Below are 17,836 nucleotides of genomic sequence, written 5' to 3'. Positions count from 1 at the left end.
AGTGCTCATGCTATTAAAAAACCTGCTCCCTTTACCAGAACTTTAATACCCTCATGGGAAGAGACTACATTTTATGTAGTAATATGAGCAAGAATGATCCTGCTCATACAAAACAAGTCATCCTTCCCTAGGGGAAGAATATTAAGAACACACAAAAACATTCTTTCTCCAGAATGTGGGATCAGAACAAACTTCTGTTGGAGAGGAACAGCAAGGCACCCATCTCCTCTCCTAAAAAAACTGTCCAAAAAAAAAAGTTTATTTCAAATGGTGTGACAATTGCTAGAGTCCATACAATTAGTCAGCATTTAACCAGCCTAGTCCTTACTGCTACAACCTTTATCCAGTGACAGAGGCCAGGATAAATGCAAATACTCACAATTACTATCACCTTTTCAAATCCGTTTCTGTAGTGCCTGGCAGACTGGCTGATTTGTGTTTGCTCCATCAGCCTCCCCTCTCCTAGCAGGGCCCTACTCATACGTGACCTGTTTGACATTCTCCCATCAGTTCCACATTTGGGTAAAATTCTAATTTGAAGTCACATTGCTTTCACCTTCTACCAATATTCTGCACCTTCTGGTTTCAATCATAAGCTGAGAAAAACCCGATTTCCCCAAGCATTCCTCCTCCCCAGGGCTTCAAACACACACAGGCCACAGAACAGTTAACAGTTAAATATTTTCTTGCCAATATTTTAAGAGTGCAGAAGGTTCCAAATTGCTGGTAAAATAAACAATGCCAGACTGTGAAAACTCCTGCCTGCCATATACTCTGATGTTAACAAGAGTTTCTTTATTACTGTAACCTTTCAGAAGAGAACAAAAATTATTTCTCTACCCTAGTTCTGCCCTCAAGTTAAAGGCAAAGGAGGAAAGTGAACCATGAAAATGCTGTTTGGTAAGATATTGTGAGTTTTCCATCTTCTGCATTTCATTCAGACTCTATGCTGCAGTGAATAAATAAACTTCTAGAAGGTTCTAAAACCATGGGCAAGGATTTTAAGAAGCCAGAATCTTCCTTACACAGTTTCCTGAATAACATGGATTAAACCTGTATATGGATTATCTTCCCTCCTGCAAGGACATAATAAAACAGGAAATACAAAAGGGCAAGTTTAGGATGCTCTCAAGGAGACACATTATTTTTAAGCTCTTGGTACCTGGCTTTGTTCTCTGGGGCTTCAGTCCTGTGTCTCCACCAATTACAGAGGCTCTGCCATTTCCCCACTTTTTAAAAATGAAGTCTTCAAACAGCATCTCCAAACAGAATTGCTGGTACTCAGCATCAATGAGACAAATGACTCCAAAGCTCAGGGGACACCCCCTAAACCCCTGCTCACTCCCAGGCCTGCCTTCTGCTCCCTGGCAGATCCTTCTGGATGCCCAAGCCCTGAGAAAATCCATTCAGACCAGTGTTGCTCATTTCACATTGACCAAGACTGTACTGATCCCATCTCCCACCCACAACATCCCAATCATAAAATTGTCTCTCATGTGCACTTACTGTCCTGGCCAACTTGAAAATCAACACGATGAACGCATTGCTATCGACCAAGAGAGATCTCCAAGATTAGATATGCTGGTATTTTAAGCTTTGGCATTATTTCCTGACCTTTGAATGAAATAAAAACATTCAAGCTCTTACAGAAGTATAATGGCAATTAACTAATTAATAGAGATAAAGCAAGTGCTGTGTAAGTCCAGAAAGAGAAGAGAGAGACTGAGGACAAGGAGAAAAAGGAACAGGATCCACTGAGATTCCCAGACCAGAATGGAAAACAGAAAAGCCCCTCAGTTTTCCCTAGATGTGTACAGAAATATCCTATGCTGTTACTTTACTAGGGTTGTAAAGAAATCAGAGGAGCCTACAAGTGTGGAAGCAGGCACTGGGATTACTGCAGGGATTGCACTTGCACTTCTTGATCATTATCTTTTGCTCTCCTGTGGGAGCAGTTAGCAAAAGCTGTCAAGAAAAAACCCAAAAAACCCCAAACTGCCAGTTCTGTGAAATAATAAAATGGGCCAGAGAACTCCGAAAATGGAAGCAAAAAACAAACCAAGCTCTAACAAGAAAATACAAGACTCACTCCTAAAGTGGAAGCAGAAGATATCGGTGACTTTCTGTCTGCAGAGAAAAGTACAAGCAACAATGTGATTAAATACATGGGAACAGAGAACTGCTCAGTGGTTTGTTTGGTTTGATTTAGAACAGACTCTGATCTTTGTATTATTTCTGTTTTTCTGAAGGAGCTTAAAAGCACATTCTGGGGGAAGAACCTTTCCCTTTATAATGGACATAGAGTAATACAATACTGAAAAGAAGGTATCTCTAGAAAAGGTGCCACAAGGCAGCTTCCAGTGTAATTCCTGCAGGCACTCAAGCAAGGCACAGAACTGGCCAACAACACCACCTTACAGTAACAGGATCCAACACATCTGGGAAATTTAAATTGATTTTTTTGTGCCAGAATTGATTTTTTAATGCCAGAAAACTGTGGCAGGCCAGTTGAAAAGAACCCAAGCTTTTATTATATCTTGATTTCAATACCAGGTATCCTCAGCATGGCCCAAACATTTCACCCAGGTGTGTTAGTTCCACACACACTGTCTCTAGAACAACTACATCACAAACAACCTGAGAAACATATTTCAAAGCTCCATGTAAAGCTACATTTGCATCATTACAGCTTGTTCCAGACATCATCACAGTTGAGATAATTCAAGGTAACATTCCATACATGTGCACTATCCTACACCTTTAAGTTATTAAGATTTCCAGAATCAATTTTACTGAATTTCCTCTGGAAAAGTACCTACTATTATTCATTTATAAAATGACAAAGTACTGGAAACCTAGTGTGAACTTTCAAGCTCTTTGAGAAAAGATCTAGGGTTGATGAAATTTTTTTGTGACGTTCTTGAAAGAATAACTTCAGATAAAACTAATCACACAATGTCTGCTATCTTATTAGAAAACCCTACAAAAACTATACAGAGCAATTTTCTATCTCACTATTTTGGCAAGGGTTTTGCTTCTTTGTTTTTGGTTTTTTTTTTTAAAGGGAACAGCAGAATCTGGTGCAATTTTATATATTCCAAGTGGTAATCAAAAATCATAGCATTTTTCTCCTTAAAATGTCCTAGTAAAGCATTTCAAAATATATATAGATAATTTTAAACTCAATCTTCTCTTCTTTAGTTCTATAGGTTTTTAAAAAACCTTTTTCAACTGTACTGAACACTATCCTCCGTCTCATATCCCAGTCCATTTCCTCAACAAAATCAGTACCTTCTCTGCAATGTTTTACTTCAGTACATTCCCTTCATCCCAACTCCCCATTCCAGCCCCAAAATACTGCACCCACTTCCTTCTGCCCCATTCTCTCTCAAAAATGTAGTTTCAATCCTGTGCATCCAAAATCAACTCCATGACTTCCCATCAGATTTTAGAGGCAGGTCTAGAGAGGACCCCTGAACATCCCAGTACAGCAGCTTCCCACTTCAATTCAAACAAAGATCAAGCTCTATTTTAAAATTGTATCCATTTTACACCCTGTCCCCTCATCCTCTAAAGCCATTCTACAACTTGCTGGTCTCACCCCAATCACGCCTTCAGAGTTTTTAGTTACAAGGATCAACCTTTTTGCTCTCCACAGTAAGAATAATTTAAACAGAATTAAACTGAGCTAAGGAAATTCTGTAGCTCCTGTAAGGTAAATTGGCATTTTTAATCAACTGAAATTTTGTAATTGTAAAAAGAGTATCAAGACAGAAAATGGTGTTCAAGTTCCCAGAGCCAATTTCAGCTCTCAGTTACATGTATTGATTCTGATGCTGTTACTTCAGATGTACATGAGTGTAATTGAGAGCAAATTATGGGTCACTGGGTATAAACAGCTCTAGCTAAAAGTGCAACAAAGGCTGTATTGTGCTACACACAGCAGAGCCAATAAACGAATTCAAAAGACACCTAGATGTGTTCTTGGGAAAAAAAAAGAGGGTAGGAGTCTAAGTGGTCTGCTGGGAAAACAGGAAAGTGGGATTATGATAAATTAAAACTGGTTGGCACACTGGACTGGACAGTCCCTCCTAGTCCTTCTTTTAGAACATTTATTCATTATAAAATGAATTGTCATTTTGCACTGAAACCAACTTTAATTCATTCAGCAGCAGAATGCCACCACAACATACATGAGCAAGGCAGGTAAAGTGAGCTTACGAGTTACAAGTGTTAGAATAAAGCCTGATGGATCTTCCTGAGACACCACAGGATTTGCACCCAAAAGAATTAGTGTGGGGTGCTTGGAGAAGGGGTGTTGGGATTTTTTGAATGGCTGAAAGTCTGCTGTTTGTTTATTTATTTATTTATTTTGTTTAATCCTCATATCTCTTGTCCTGTTATCAGCTGAAATCCTGTTCCAGGGAACACCTACATGTCCTTCCTATCAACTCTGCAGCTTCATTTAACGGTATTAAAACCTATTTAAACTTTTGTAACAACTCTTAAATCCATACAATAACAAAAGCACAATACTGAGATCAGCCAGGTTAATTCCCAGGTGGCTCCAGAACTCCCTTAGGGAGAAAACAGCAGCAATGTCTAGTCCTGAGAGAATTCCCTTTCCAAACTGATGAGGCAGCTGCCTCCTTGCACAAGTATGAATCTATTCCCTGCAAGCCACGAGGTGGAGATCTCTGGCAAAGCAGGATCCAAAGGAAGCCTTTTACCCAGCCTAATGTTACTATTAACACTTGGAGCCATTGCATCAAGCCAAATTTTCTGTTTGTTTTTAAAGTTTGATAGAAATGTCACTAGTGGAAAAATTAAGTAAAGAGCACTGGTTAGCCACAGAACTGGACACACCTGGCTGCAAACCCACCAAAAGAGACTGACTTCATTAGTACTAGGGACAGCAGAGTAAAATTTATATCTGAAATATGCCTGCACCAGTAGAATTTGCTGAGGCCACAGACTCTGAGTGTGTTTTTACAGCTGTGTCAAGTTTGGGTTTCTGACTCTTGCCGACATTCAGGAGTGCTGAAGGAGCTCAGGCTAACAGGTCCCAAAACTTTGTAGCAGAGATTTAGATCTCAGCAGTTTTAACAACCAGGTTTTGAAATAATACAAACTCCATTTGGAGCTGGAGCTGATGTAAATTTGCAGTTAAAATACTTTACATTTTCCCCATTTCGGCTCCAATGAACCAGTTAAGAGCAAATGGCACATTTCAATAAACCATCAGTGTCACTTCAGGAATATAATGTCCATTTTCTGCACCAAGTGTTGCTAGATTGGAAGCAAGCTAAAGAACTACAACTTTGTATGTCAGCAAGTTAAACTAATTGCATCAAGCCAGCAATTCCATCCAAGTGCTCTGTCACTTGTGCCACAATACAGGAATCAGAGTTAAATCTTGACCTTTGATACACTGCATGAGAAAGGCAAGGAATGGAATTTCCTAGCCTCCTGGGATCTGTGCCGATGATAATTTAGTTCTCTGGACGTATTCAGTAAAGTTTCTTTTCATTTACCTTACTTCTGAGAAAGACTAAGATGCTGAAATTTAAAAGCATTGACACAGGAACACAGATGTCATTTTTTAATCTACTATTCTTGATGCATTTGACCGCCTTCTTTTGGAGGCAGGATTTACTGATTGCAGGACTACATTACTTGAAAATAAATTGCTGTTACACATATCCCTCCATCAAGTCACAAACCCTCTGTCACTACCTCAGCTTCAGTTTAAAAAAATCATTAGGGATAAAGAGGTCAAGATTAATGAAAAGAAAGTAGCACTTGGGAAATTGCCGTTTATTGGTTACTCAAAACTTGCAATTGCTCAGGGTGAGAAGTGAGAAAGACTTCAGTCAGGGTACAGCTCTGTGAAGGGGAGGAAGGTGAGTAGAGAAAAGTGAATAAGCATGGAAAAAACAGGAACTGCCCATGCAGGGACATGAATGAAGTAGGATATGAAGCCAGAATCGCTGGCACTGACAAAGGAAAATAAAGCTTTCATAAGGAGCAAGGGAACTGGTAACATCTTCAAACATCAGTGCATAGATAATTTTCATCTAACATACAATAAATATTACCAGAAGAGACCAAGATGTTTGTTCATCTCAACAGAATCCCAGAAATTTTGGGCTGAAGGTACCTCAAAGCTCATCCCATTCTACTCCCTGCCACGGGTAGGGACACCTTCCACTGTCCCAGGCTGCTCCAACCTCTATCCAAGCTGGCCTTGGACACTTCCAGGGAAGCATTGCATGTCTACCCTGAATTCCCTCCCTTTCAATGTGAAGCCAGCCCCCCTTGACCTTTCACTGCAGTTCCTGAGGAAGGTCCCTCTCAGGCTTCCGTGTAGCCCCTTCAGATTCTGGACAGGTGCTGGGAGATCTCCACACAACCTTCTCTCCTCCTGCCTCCACAACCCCAACTTTCTCAGCCTGTCTCCATAGGGTACTGACCACGAATAATGACTGAAAGATCAGGAATAAAAAAAAAAAGATTTAAAAACCAGCAACAAAACATACCACTGCAAGATAAGAAAAGACCTCACTAGGACTACAGTAAAGAGAACAGTCCTGACTTCCAAATTTGTCCCCAGGAGAGCCCACTCTGCTTTCTCACTTCCCCCTCAGTGCCTGCCCAGGAGTTCACTTCTCACCCAAGGAGGCTCATTAAACCAAGGGGCCTCTGTGCAGCTCAGCTCTACCAAATACACACACAGATGTAACTGCCTGGCAGCTTAATCCGTGAAATGTGCAGCTTCTTCCTCTGAGCATCTGCCATGGCCACAAAAAGGCTGTGTTAGCACCAGGTCACATCTGATGTGTTACAGGTATCACAGTACTGCAAGCTGAGCACACTGGAGATTCCACTGCAGGGTCATTCCTACAAAGACTGCACAATTTAAATTCAAGGATAAACTGACCAGCTGCCTAACATGACAAGGCAGGGAATGAATGGCATTCCAGCAACTTCAGAGCTTCTTGCAGTTGCGTCACACGGGAACCATGCTACTGCAAAATGCACGTATAAACACTTCAGGGTACAGACTGGATGAAAATACAGAGACACTGATGGGTCTTCTTTTACTTCAGGGAATTTTGTTGAGCAATGGAATAGTTTAGTTTGCATAAATGGAAACCCTGTGCATCCCTCTAAAAAGAACTGACTGTAAGCACTATCTTTTTTCCCCTAAGGTTTACTGTAAAGCTCTCAATACAGGCCTAGCCTGGAGCATTTTTCACCTTGGAACCCTGCATTGTTGGAAGGGCAGCAAACAGCCAGCTTTGCTCCTCTTTGCTGTCTGCTGCTTCCAATCCCACACACAAAAGTACAAGCCAGCACTTTCTTCATGTAAGACAAAATTAGGGTCAGAAGAAACAGACAAATCATCTTCTGTTCCAAAGGTCAATTTTCTCCATGGAATCAGACAGATACTTTCAGGTGCGTTGGAAGGTGACATGTTTGGCTGGGGATTGTTTCACGTTTGCGGGGGTTTTTGCTTTTCCAGAAGAAGAACCTTAAATTTACACCCACAGTAAAGATCTGAGCTGTGTATAGTTCCTAGAGAGAGCAGAATCAACCAGTGGTATGATATGGAAGGCATTGGATAGACAAAAATGCAGAAACTCTTTCATTCAGTCTTTTCCTCCAGTACATCTGATTTGTCAGGCTCACTCACACTGCCCTACAAGAAAGAGGAGATTCCCACACTGGATTTCATCTAAGCACATTAATACAACAAAAAATTCTCATATGTACACACTTAGATTTAATTCAAAAGAACATTAACAGGATGTCTTGTCTTTAAAAGCAACGTGTAACAGAGTAAAGCTATGGAATTCCCAACAACTAGGAACAAACCCTATTGCTAAAGGAAAAACTGAAGTTATACCAGAACCAACATCTTCTAAAACCACATACAAAATAAAGAATCAGAGAGAAACTTCTTGAATTACTAATGCGATTGCATCCCAAATCCTAACTCACTGGTTAATTCCTTTGTCTGGCACCACCAGTTACATCCTGGCAGCCTCTCCAACAGAACTGACAACCAAGGCTTGATGATACACCATTAATTACTGCTACATGAAAACTATCACTTCTCTAACAGCATAATTTATTTTACTCAAAGACAAACCTCTATTAAATCACTGAACAGTTCTCTTCCTTTTTGACAAAACAGGAGATCTTTGCCCACCCTGTTCTCCCACAGAAGTGCCCTCAACACAGGCAGCCTCACCTGTATCAAGTCTGCTGAAACCTACTTCCACTGCCTGTGCAATGCCTTCTCTTCAGGCAATCAACACAGGGCTGGAGAAACACATTTTCACACTTAAGTATAGAAATTACCATTACAACCAATTACCATAATCTTCCTCCAGATCCAACCTTCCTCTTCCTTCAAACTTGCAAATGAACTCTCCCTACTCCCTAGAACTACTCTCTCCTTAGAATGTTCTTTTTTTTTTTTTTTGATAAAGATCAGGTATAGTGAGAATCCAAAATGAAAAATACACTAAGGACTAGTTGCAGTCATGTGCAGGAACTTGAGAAAAACCCCTTGTTAATCACCTTTCCTTTTACCCTTTAGATACAGAGAAAACTCTGAGCTCTGCTAGAATTACTGAAGTTGTAGCTATAGTTATGGCACCAGTCACATTCCTTCCTACCCAGCTGCTTACTCCTATCCCCACTCTGTTGTAGCAGCATCCATTTCTGCAATCACATAGCAAATCATGTAGGTAATTAATTAATTTCAGACAAATCAATGTGGCCCATTATCCAGGCCACAATGCTGGAAGAAACAAAGTCAGTGGCTTTGAGGGAATGAATGGTCAGGAGTGAGGGCTGCAGGTACCAGCTTAAGCTAGTAAAGCAATCAACCAGGTTGATTCTCAGGCACTTTTCTAAGATATTTAAAAATAGCACTGAAAGATGGAATCATCAGGATTAACACCACCGGAGAGGACTCACCCCCATCACCTTCCCTCGCTGCTCGACGTCCTCCCACATGCAGTGAACGATGTAGCGGCACATGTACTTCCCTGTGCGGCCCTCCTGCTTCAGCCGCACCAGGCACATCCTGCAAGAGCACACACCACTCAGAGCCCTGGGCTTTTTTTAAAAAGGAAGGGGTAAATTAAATGCATTCCAGCTCATTTAAGGTTTTTCTTATAGTATATGTTTGTGATCAGGAGAAAAGTACGCATGGATTTTTATTTTTTAATGAACCATCACAAACATTTCCATTCTGTACTCAGGAGCGGTATCTGCTGGATTTTGGCCAATGCAGCCATGGAAGAGTGACAGTGGACTCTATTCTTGTTGACAGTACTATAATCTAGTTAAACACTACTGCAACCTAAATTCCTCAGCCTTCAGAACACCTCACCCTCTCAAGCAGGAACACATGGCTTGTCTAATCCCAGGCTCTGAGCCAGCTGTAGCTCAGCTTGGTGCACTCAAGTTCTGTAAGAGCCCAACTAGCCAAGCTGGGAAAGCTTAAGCAAGTTAGAGACTTCAACCAATCCACATTAGCAATGTCCTAAATTATTTTAACTACACGGATATTTGGATACATGTTCAGCCACCTGGCAAAACCTCCATATGCAAGCTCAGAGATTTGTTAAATGCACGGTGAGATCTTCATGAGAATATCAGGTTGAGTTTTACTTTTTTTTTTTTTAAGCATTAAAGCCACTTGAACTTAATTGCTGCTGTTCTGTCTATAAAATAAAATAATAATTTTATTTTGCCTCTTATAGAACATCTTTAAAGAGCACAAACCCAAGGCCAGGCTGATTCCTCATGGGGCTGGGACCAGTCCTGTCACCTGTCCCATCTTCTCTACCTCATTCAGCAACTCTGCTCCTGTGCTAAAAGACAGAAGTGCCTGTCCAGGACTCACTGAGTGACTGTAGACAAGGTGACACTCAAACACTGGAGCTGAGAGAATCCACTGCTTTTCACAGACATGCTAGGAAGGAAACTGCTCCCAGCTCCTCTAAAACCAGAGCTGCTGGAGGCCACTGTGCAGCTGGTGCACACTAACAGTGGTGAACGTGCCACAAGAGCTAAAAGGAAAATATGATTATTTGTTTGTTAATAGGTTCTTTTGTTTAGTGAATCTAAGATCTACAGGCATTAATAGTATTTGGTGACCCATAAATGCCAGCTCCACAGGGAAAATCACAAACACCTGAAGTGTGCTGAGATGACCTGTAAAAGGACAGATGTCTATCTTTGTGATGGGTCCTGTCTTGTGTATGTATTAGCAAAGGAATTGTATTTTTTAACCTGTAAAAGAAGTGAATCTTCCTGCTAGGGACAGTCAGAGAAAAAACCTGAAGGTAGCAAAACCTGCAGCAGTCCTATATTCTTCGTGCTAGTCAGAAACACTGTCCCACCACACAAATGCAATTAAGATGGTACCAAAATTAAATCCTCATTTGCTCACAGAAGGATGACAAAGCTTTCTATTCAAACAGAACAGAGAACAGCTGACCAGGTATCAGACCTTGCACAAAACAAACACACAAAGAGCTTAAAACTTTCAGTTTACTTCTACCAGTCTCAAAACCTTTGCTCCTCTTGTGCATTTACATAACTGAATTGCACGAAGAAGTGAATTACTGAATTAAAAATTCTTACTCTTAACAAGTCAAAGAGAAAAAGACTCAGTTTAAAAGATTAATTTTGCGCTAAGAAAAGCATTTTTTATCCTTCTCTTGCTGAATAGCTGAACTCAGGGGTGAAAAATTCAGGGGCAAGAAAAGCTCCCCCTGAGCATAAATAGTGTTTCCTATCCTGTATGGAGAAGTGGTGGAGAAGCTGGAGCAGAAAGCAGTGCAGAGACCAAAAACAGGCAACAACTGGTCAATGATGAGCAGGACTGGACTGGAGTGTGGAGGAAAACCTGCAGCTCAAGGAGCCTAAAAGGGAGCTCTGTGTTTGGATGCACAGTGCTGTCACAGAGCTGTTCTGCAGCACCATGAGTGAGATCATGGAATTTTGCAGCTTACTTGAAAGTTTGGTAGTTTGTTACTACACCTGCTGTCTGAGGCAACACAGACCCATTAAAGCCTATAAACCCTCTAACCAGATCACCACGGTGTGAAACATTTCATGGTTTCACTGCACAATCTGTTCTGTACTTTAGTCAAATACTGACTCATCCTCATCAAACCCTGAAAGGAAAATTACTCCACACTATCTTTAGAAAGCTGTCTACCTCACACTTATTGGGCTGGATAATTTTTGCTGTATTCAAGTAATGCAGAGAGATTATCTTAGAAGAAAATGATATGAAAGGATAGCTGAAAAGGATCAGGAGCACCTGTAACTCAATCCATGTCAGCTGAGATGCTGCAGTTTCTCCCAACAGCCTCAGCTACAACTGCTTCTGCCAGTGTTCCCAGAGTGCCAGACTGTCGTAAACACCAGAAGTGGTGGTGACACCCCCTGATCACTGCTGTGATGTGCCCTGTGCCATGAATCAAGGTGTGATGAGCCATTAAGGGTGAAGCCCACTTGGACCTCCTGCACCTGGCCACTCATTTCTGCTTCCTCAGTTGCTCCAGAGCAGCTGTTTCTGCAGCTATGCTACAGCTGTTCAAAGAAATGACTCTGGCTTAACAACAGAAGTATCAATAGCATTTTTGGAAAGCTTTATTCTGTTTAACCCCCTCATGAACAGCTACCAGCTTGGGAGACAGCACGAAACACCTGAACTGATTGCAATCACCTCTGTCTGTGTGTGATCTGTGACTGATTAGCAGCAGAATTCTGAACAGGTCCTAATTAGGTTTGCATGTTCTCCTGTGCTCCAGCCTGGCCAACTCCCCACCACTGCTCTATCCAGCAGACAGAACCCAGCCTGGCTGTGCAGCCTCCTCTCCCCTGGGCTTTTGCTTAGGCTGTTGTAGCCCATTCCCTCAGGTTAAGGCACGATCAACTAAAATACTGGAGACATTCCAAATAAACTTATTCCTAAAATCTCTCTCAAGAAAGACTATTCTGATGCAATTAAGTCACAAAAATGAGAGTTTATTCCCTTTCTTCTGAAGCACCACATTTCAAAATGGTACAGTGTCCTCAGGCTTCTCTATGTAAATCAGAGAAATCTTTTCCTGCAGGAACTGCTTTCTACATATATTCAGTGGCTCTCATTTTCCTCTGGACTTCCTCAGGCTGATCAAAACTTTCCTAAGTGCAGATTTCCCTAAGAAAAACAATGCTTAGATGAACTTTTGCAACAGGTCTCTGAGTCTTTCAGAACAAGAATTGCAGCACCACTCTATTTGATCCTAAATACTTCAGAGATGTCACCATGCTTGGTCTGGTGAAAATAGGAAGGGAGCTCAAGGTATCTACATGATAAATACTTAACCAAGACATTCCTCAGGAGTCACCCAAGTGATTTCTTTAGCAGTTTGGTAGGAGCTCTGGATTCAGCCAATACTCCATTTAGATGCATGGGAAAATGCAAACCCAGCAGAAGAAATAAAGAGCTTTTCTAAAGGTTTGGGCTTCTAAATATAAACCAAGAATCCTCCTGACATCAGAGGTGTGAAGTAACAGAAATGGCCTATAAAAACATGACATTCAGGAAAGAAAAATCATGGGTTGGTTTTCTACGTAATATTGATGGGTTGACTTTTTAAAGCATGATTTTAGCACTGCATTGGAAGGCACTGGAGTGATTCCAAAGGAACATTATCTTGAAAGAAGTTTGCAAAAGCAAAGGTTAAATATGAGAGTCTGAATTCCTCTCTTTTTGAGTGGGGTCAGTAGGAACATTCTATTCACAGACAAGAAATATTAGGAGCCAGAGATTCAAAGAGAACCCACCAGAATGTGTAACACAACAATGTGCCCTGACAAGCACCTTAAGTGTGCAAAAGCTGGGAGGCAAAAAGCATGGGAAAATTGACTAGAACATGCCAGGCAATGGCAGCAGTAAGAAAATGAGACAAATTTTACCAAAGTAGGGAAAATTCTCATCTTCTCTGGCTCCAGAAGACACACTAAATAAGTTGAAAATAAGCTGCTGAATAAGAAGGAAGAAGTAAGTAAAGAAGAAAGTGACGCAAACTGCTCTGCTAGGGGGAACAGGAGAAGATGGTGATCAGAGTCTCCTGGCAGGTTGTTGGCTACCAGATCAGGAAGACTTCTAGCCCCTGAAGCAAATGGTCCAGCAGGAAAGACAGAGAACTGGAGCCTTCAGACAGGGGTAGGATGTCCTTGACCTTTTCATAGCTAGCAGAAGCACTTCTGCTCCCACTTTACTGAGGTCAAACTGCCTAAAGGAAGAGAATCCCAGAGAACTTAGCAGTAAACCTGCCTGGGCAAGCAAAGTATGTCATGGCAGGATGCTGGTCACTGATCTCATCAAAAGCAAAACCTACAGCATTTCCCAGTGACACAGGCAGTGAGCAGGCCTGTCACAGGCTTCCCTGTGTCCTGGAGTATCAAACCAGATCGCTCATTTGTGGTCTGGAACAACAGTGCTCCCTAGGTGAAGCTGCCAGGAACACAGAGGAGCCAGGCTCATGAACCCTAGAAAAATTAACCTCTAGTGCTAACCTCCACACTTGAATTTTCACTGCTGTCCAATGAGGCAGAGGGATTTGGCTCTTTCCTGCTCATGCAGGATATTGCTGTCATCCTGTCCACCACATCTCACACGTAAGGGTATTTCAATTCTCCTCAGCAAACCTCTCCATAACATCACCAGCAAGAACTGCAGCGACTCTTGGCCACCCTCAAATGAAGCCAATGTAGCTTTGATCTTAGAAACTTGTGCCTATCCTATACCAGTTTCATCTGTCATAGTTCTCTTGTTTATTTTTATAATTAATGTTGAATTTGATGCTGTGTATTAATCACAGGATACATTGTCCCGTCAATGAGAAATCAAGATGAAAAAAGTGTGTTCTCTGCAGATTCATCTTAACTCTCTTTGGTTTGCCCAGATATTTACAAACAGTCTGTTTTTTAACATTTATTGCATTAGCTTTCAAAATACCTATGTGAATTATTAGCTCATCAATTCATTTTTAAAGCCTTTTTCCCGCAGGGAACAGTAGGAAATAAATAAAATGCAGATTTCAAGGGTTTTCCTTAATTGGTTCCACTGATTTCATAAATTGATTGTAATTTCAATGGTTCTGCTCATTTATTCACTCTTTAGTGTAATGAGCTGCCTCATCTTTCACTATATTAAAGAGTCAGGAAATTAAAAGGAGGGAAGGGAAAAAGGAGGAGGCAAGGAAACAAGGGGCCTTAAGTGCAGCTATTTCAGTACAAACTTCCTTTCAGCCTTTGGACAGCTGAACCCAAGTCTATGGACTTCAGTTCCCTGAAAGATCTGGCACTTAAAAAACTACTGTACTCCCTTGTGCATCTTCTGACCTTTATAAGTATGTAATGCTAGATGAAAACCTGATTTCTTTGGCTACTATTTTCACAAACGAAAAAGGGAAAAAAATTCACGTTTAAGGTGTTAAATATTTTTACATGCAGTCAAGTTGGCGTTCACCACCCTGCACATACCTTTCAGAAGTGAAAGAATAAATGCCAGTGCTATAATTTGTTAAATGCTTCTCATCACCACAAATTCTCCCAATTTAAATGACTTTTACATAAATTTAAACCTTTCCTAAAACATCCAAGTAGGATTTTTCCACATAGCCTGAGTAAGGCTTATAGAAAACTCATGGCAAAGATCATTCCACCAAGTGAGGAATTTTGAGTTGTAAGAGATGTCAGCTTCTCTATGGGACTTTTTGTTCTTCAGCAGAAAACTGCTGAAATTCAGTCATCAGTAAAATGAATATAACGTCTATTATCAAACATAAATAGAAGGCTCTACTTTTTCTCACATTAAGTTGTATATAACTCTTATTTCCTGAAAATAATTATATTACTATTTTGTTTTTCACTTACCAGACATGAAGCTGGGCTACGAGAAACCATGAATTCAAAGTATCAGGCATTTGGCACTCTTGATGGAAGGGAAAAGAAAAAAACACAAAATCAAAACAAAATATTAAAATTAACTGAATCATATTTTGTGCTTAACAGAAATTCACTGCACCAAAATCCAAAAGCATTTTAGTAATTTATTTTTAGCAATAACAGTACATACATACTGGAAGCAAACATCATATACTGTCACATTTGTGCTTAAACTCTGGAACATGTAGCCACAGGATGCTGTGGATTGTGAAGGATTTCGGGTGTTTAGAGCACACTTGGCTAACTTTTACAGGGGAAAAGAATTCCACCATGGAGAATGAGATGAACATGTGGCATCTAGCTTGGAGAGTCCCAAAGCAGCAGTGAGTAACATGGAGGAATCAATGGATGCTTTGCTCTATTCTTACACTCTTCCTTCCCATGTGCTGGTGTCTCCTGTCAGGGACAGAATTTGGTGTCGCCTGGGTCTCTGCTCCCACTCCACAGCTGCACAGCCCACAGCACTCTGAGTGTTCCAGCCAGGCTACATTAGGGTTAAACCCGTCAACCAACCACAGAAACAATCTGTTTCCAGATTCAGCTCTACTCCCACAGCCACTGTTTGCCCAGAGATGGCTCGTCCATATGTGTGTTCACATGATGGATTTCCATGTGCTGTTAGGATGTAAGGCGGGAGATTTAGGCACAAAAACCATATTCCTCTTCCTCATGCTTGAAAAAAATGAACCTGTGGGTTCTGTACATGCCAAATCCTTCAGTTCCTGTTGATCTCAAACCTTCCTGCCAGGCACACTTCTGCATCTGTTTCCTGGAGAAGTTTTTAAGGCAAGTTAAAAACTAAGGCAAGTTAAAAATTTCGTCCCTAATGAGAAGGATCTAAGGCAGTAACTCTGGCCTAGCCAGCACTTGCTGTTCTCTTCTGAGCTGTTCAAACCTCACTGGAAGAAGGCCAGAGAGCCTTCAGAAAGTGACTCTATAGTCAGATGTGCCCTAGGGAAGTCAACCTCATCTTTTCTGTGCTGAATAGATTCCTTCCAGGCTCCTATACTTCTCGGCTGTCAAGTATTACAAAGGAGATTCACCCAGATCATGAAGCAATACTTTCACAGCCTCTTTCTTTTTATATGCCAGCTCTGGTCAGAAGAACCAAACAGATCACCACTATTCTCCCTCCCCAGAGAAATGACTCCATCAGTCCTAGGAGGTGCCAAGCTTCAGCAGCACTGCCCATACATCACCTCTAAGACAGTACAAAGACACTAACAGTCCATGTTTGGAGATTAAACACAAGTCTCCCTCACCCTTCTACCCTTTTGGCTCTCTCAGGCCTATTAGAAATAATTCCTGTGCCTAGAAATGACTACTCTGACCTAAAGCCACGCCAAGGCATCTCTAACTAGGGCAGGAGCACACAATGCCTGCATTAACCAAACCATCTCAGTAAATGAAGGTCCCAGAGGCAAGAGTCAAACACTCAGTTCAGACAGATTTCCCCAGTAGGAGTTCCTATGGATCACTCCAGTCCCCCACCACAGAAATCACTCTGAAGTGGAAAGCAAAGCTCACACCTCTACTCCTGGAAATACGGAAAGTTTTTAAAGACCTATTCAGTACCCAGGAGGCAAGAATTTTTTTTCTCTAACTTTCCAAGAGTTGCAATTCTATTTTTATAAATAATTTTAACTTCTATATTTGGGCTGTCTGCATGGTAAATTTAAAGGAAGGGTAGCTCCTTTAAAGCAAGAAGCTTGCCCTCAGCTATCAGCTTTGTAAAAAGAATGGAATTCTAAAATTTGGGGGGTTGGAACACCTTATTCTGGTAAACTGTATGGGGAGAATAATTTTCTGTTTCATTATAGGATGCACCATTCTCCTTAGAATAAAACTAGAAGAAAAAATGTCTGATGATAAACCTACTTATGAAATTACTGTGATATTATCAGCTGGGGAATAAACCTGTTCTGTGCACAAAAGCCATCGTGGCCACATCTCTGGTGGCATAAGAGACAGAAATTATGAGGACTTGTGTCTTCCTGCAGTCATACTCTGTGTTTTAATTTCACTAAGTAAGGGAGGCAAAACTTGACTGTGGACTTTTTCATGATGGATCATCTTTGCCATTACCACAGCTTTAGGAAGAACACAATGGGATAATATCCACATATCCTGCAAAAGAACAGGCGTGCTGTGTCAGTGCTCCCCTGAGTGTGGCAGGCAGCAGGAGCGTGGAAGGCAACGAGTGGGGTACAGCAGAGAGCCGAATCAAGAGTCCTCTAACCTCCAGCCTTTCTGAGCTGTGCTGAGCCCCACTAGGAGCCATCCAAAAGGCTGATTTCATAGGACAAACTCTCTACTGCTGCAGCTGCCTGACTCTAGAGAATTAACAGTATTAATAGTCCAAGTGGAATTCAAGGTAACCCTACAGTCCACATTCATCAGCCAAGCCCCAGTTCAGCTCTGAGTATTACCTGCCTGATCCCGAAAGTTCTTTTGACCTTTCATGTCTGAGGTCAGGCATGAAACTCCCTCCTCACAGGCTGCCTCCTGTGCTGCACTGGAACTACCCAAGCTCTGTGCCAAACCTGGCACCAGCAACTTTGCTATTCCCTCTGCTGCTTCTCTCTTCTCCTTTAAACAAGAAACAGCTGACGTCCTAAAATAGCTCCACTTTCCACATAAGCAACACAGTGCAGATATTTGGGATATGGACTCTAAAGCAGAGCTCCCAAAGTTTTGTCCATGAGTGATCCAACATCAAGAGACAAAGGGATAATAAATACTGCATAATAAAATCAACTGCAGCTTCATACTCAAGAGTCTCAATTAAAACACCTTCTTT

General features: G+C 41.3%; 1 protein-coding gene across 1 annotated transcript in view; it reads right to left on the bottom strand.

Annotated features, from left to right (window-relative positions):
• LOC134554226 (ubiquinol-cytochrome-c reductase complex assembly factor 1) overlaps positions 1-17,836 on the bottom strand; it is a 46,849-nt gene that overhangs the window by 13,121 nt on the left and 15,892 nt on the right. Inside the window, exons 6-7 of the mRNA XM_063404704.1 lie at positions 14,965-15,022; positions 8,992-9,100 (exon numbers count right to left, since the gene is read on the bottom strand). Coding sequence (XP_063260774.1) covers positions 8,992-9,100; positions 14,965-15,022 — 167 coding nt within the window. The remainder of the gene's footprint in view (positions 1-8,991; positions 9,101-14,964; positions 15,023-17,836) is intronic.

Source organism: Prinia subflava, chromosome 8 (assembly GCF_021018805.1).
Source record: "Prinia subflava isolate CZ2003 ecotype Zambia chromosome 8, Cam_Psub_1.2, whole genome shotgun sequence".
Classification (NCBI taxonomy): Eukaryota; Metazoa; Chordata; class Aves; order Passeriformes; family Cisticolidae; genus Prinia; species Prinia subflava.
This window is presented reverse-complemented; position numbering and strand designations above follow the sequence as displayed.